General features: G+C 59.7%; 1 protein-coding gene across 1 annotated transcript in view; it reads left to right on the forward strand.

Annotated features, from left to right (window-relative positions):
• The window catches only part of LOC102760924 (striated muscle preferentially expressed protein kinase), a 42,017-nt gene that overhangs the window by 33,010 nt on the left and 7,298 nt on the right, over positions 1-1,709 (forward strand). The window contains exons 28-29 of the mRNA XM_006763441.2: positions 9-102; positions 452-583. Coding sequence (XP_006763504.1) covers positions 9-102; positions 452-583 — 226 coding nt within the window. The remainder of the gene's footprint in view (positions 1-8; positions 103-451; positions 584-1,709) is intronic.

Below are 1,709 nucleotides of genomic sequence, written 5' to 3' on the forward strand. Positions count from 1 at the left end.
GCCTCGGTCTCCCACACAACCAGCTGGCCGCCCAGGCCGGCGCCACCACACCTTCCGAGGAGTCCCTGGGCTCCGAGGCCAGCGCCACGTCGGGCGGCTCAGGTGAGGAGGGGCAGGGTGCAGGGAGAACGGGTGGACAAGTAAGGGTGGGTTGGGGGTGTGGGGCCTGGATGACAGGTGCAGAGTTCAGAAGAGGGTGGTGCTCGCTGGACGAGAGGCTCTGGGAGGAGGAGAGGGCGGGGACACCCGCCAGAAAGAGGCCGAGGAGGCGCTGGAGGCCCCGCAGGATTGAATGGGCATGGCTGGAGCGCAGGAGGTGAGGGGCAGAGGCTGTCGAGGGAGAAGGCCGGGCGGGGCTGGGTGTTCTCTGCTTCTCTGGGCGGAGGGCTGCAGCGGGTGGGAGCTGCCTGGCCCTGGCTGGGCAGGTACCAAGGCGCCTGGGTCTTCACAGCCCCTGGGGAAAGCCGGAGCCGGCTGCGCTGGGGCCTCTCTCGGCTGAGGAAAGACAAGGGCTCGTCACAGCCAAACCTCTCTGCCAGCGTCCAGGAGGATTTGGGTCACCAGTATGTGCCCAGTGAATCAGGTAGGAGGTGCCTGCTGGGTAAGTAGCTGGGTGGGAGATGGGCCACTCTGAGGAGCCCCAGCAGTGAGGCAAGGGACCTGGGATTAGGAAAACAATAACAACAATAATAGTAGCAGCATTGTCATTAATTAGCAATGCCCAGTGTCCTATGAAGCACTTTACAAGGGCTGCCTCACTCAACCCTCCCACACTGTTGAACTATTTATTATTTGTGTCATGTCCATATGGCTCAGGTGAGGAAACAGGCTCAGCCATGCTAAGTAGCCGGTGGAAGGCACAGAGCTGGTAGTAAGCACAGCAGCCGGAGTTGGAGTGTATGCATGCCCCTGTGCACCAGACCCCATAAGCGGCTTCAGGACACCATAGCTTTTCTTTGGCTCGCCTCCTCCCTCATGGGAGAGGGTCCCCGTAACTCCGTGTAGTTCTGAAGGTGAGGGGAAGGCTCCCTTGCTCCTACAGCTCCCATACCGATGTGTGTACGCAAAGACACTATTTCTCTCCCAGTCTAGAGGCCCACAATCCAGACTGTGCCCCCAATTCTGCATTTCTCTACAGCCTGAACACCTGCCTGCCCCTCCCTGCCCCCTGCCCTGCCCCTGCAGGGTCTCCAGCACTTTCAGCACCTTCAGGGCTCTTTGCTGGAATGAGGGGAACATGGGATTTGTCCTGGTCTGTTTCTCTACCTGGTGTCCTGCAAGGAGGCAGGTATTTCCCACCTAAAAAGGGGGCATTACTCAAGGACTATACACAAAGACTCAGGAGGCCAGGTTTCCCCAGCTGGCATGCAGAAAGGAGCAGGCCCACCAGGGCAGGCTGTGTGCAGGATCTTCAGCAGTCGCTAGTCTGTTCTTTCCCAGTTTCCGATAAAACTCCTCCAAACTGGTCCAGCTGTGCCTCCAGTAGGCTTGAGGTGACTATGTCTGGCCTTGGCCACAGGAGCTGGGGCACCTTCTCCTCGAAGCAGTGGGCATTGGGGGGCTGTAGTACAGGAAGCGGGAGGGAGGCCAGCTGGTGGGGGCAGGGGTAGAGAAGGAGAAGGACTGAGACAGAGAGAGAGAAGCCAGCACAGAGGCCTGGGGACAGCTGATCCCTTCCCACCAGGGGCCTCCCTCCCAGGTCCATTTTG

The sequence above is a fragment of the Myotis davidii genome, unplaced genomic scaffold (assembly GCF_000327345.1).
Source record: "Myotis davidii unplaced genomic scaffold, ASM32734v1 scaffold575, whole genome shotgun sequence".
In the NCBI taxonomy this organism is placed as follows: domain Eukaryota; kingdom Metazoa; phylum Chordata; class Mammalia; order Chiroptera; family Vespertilionidae; genus Myotis; species Myotis davidii.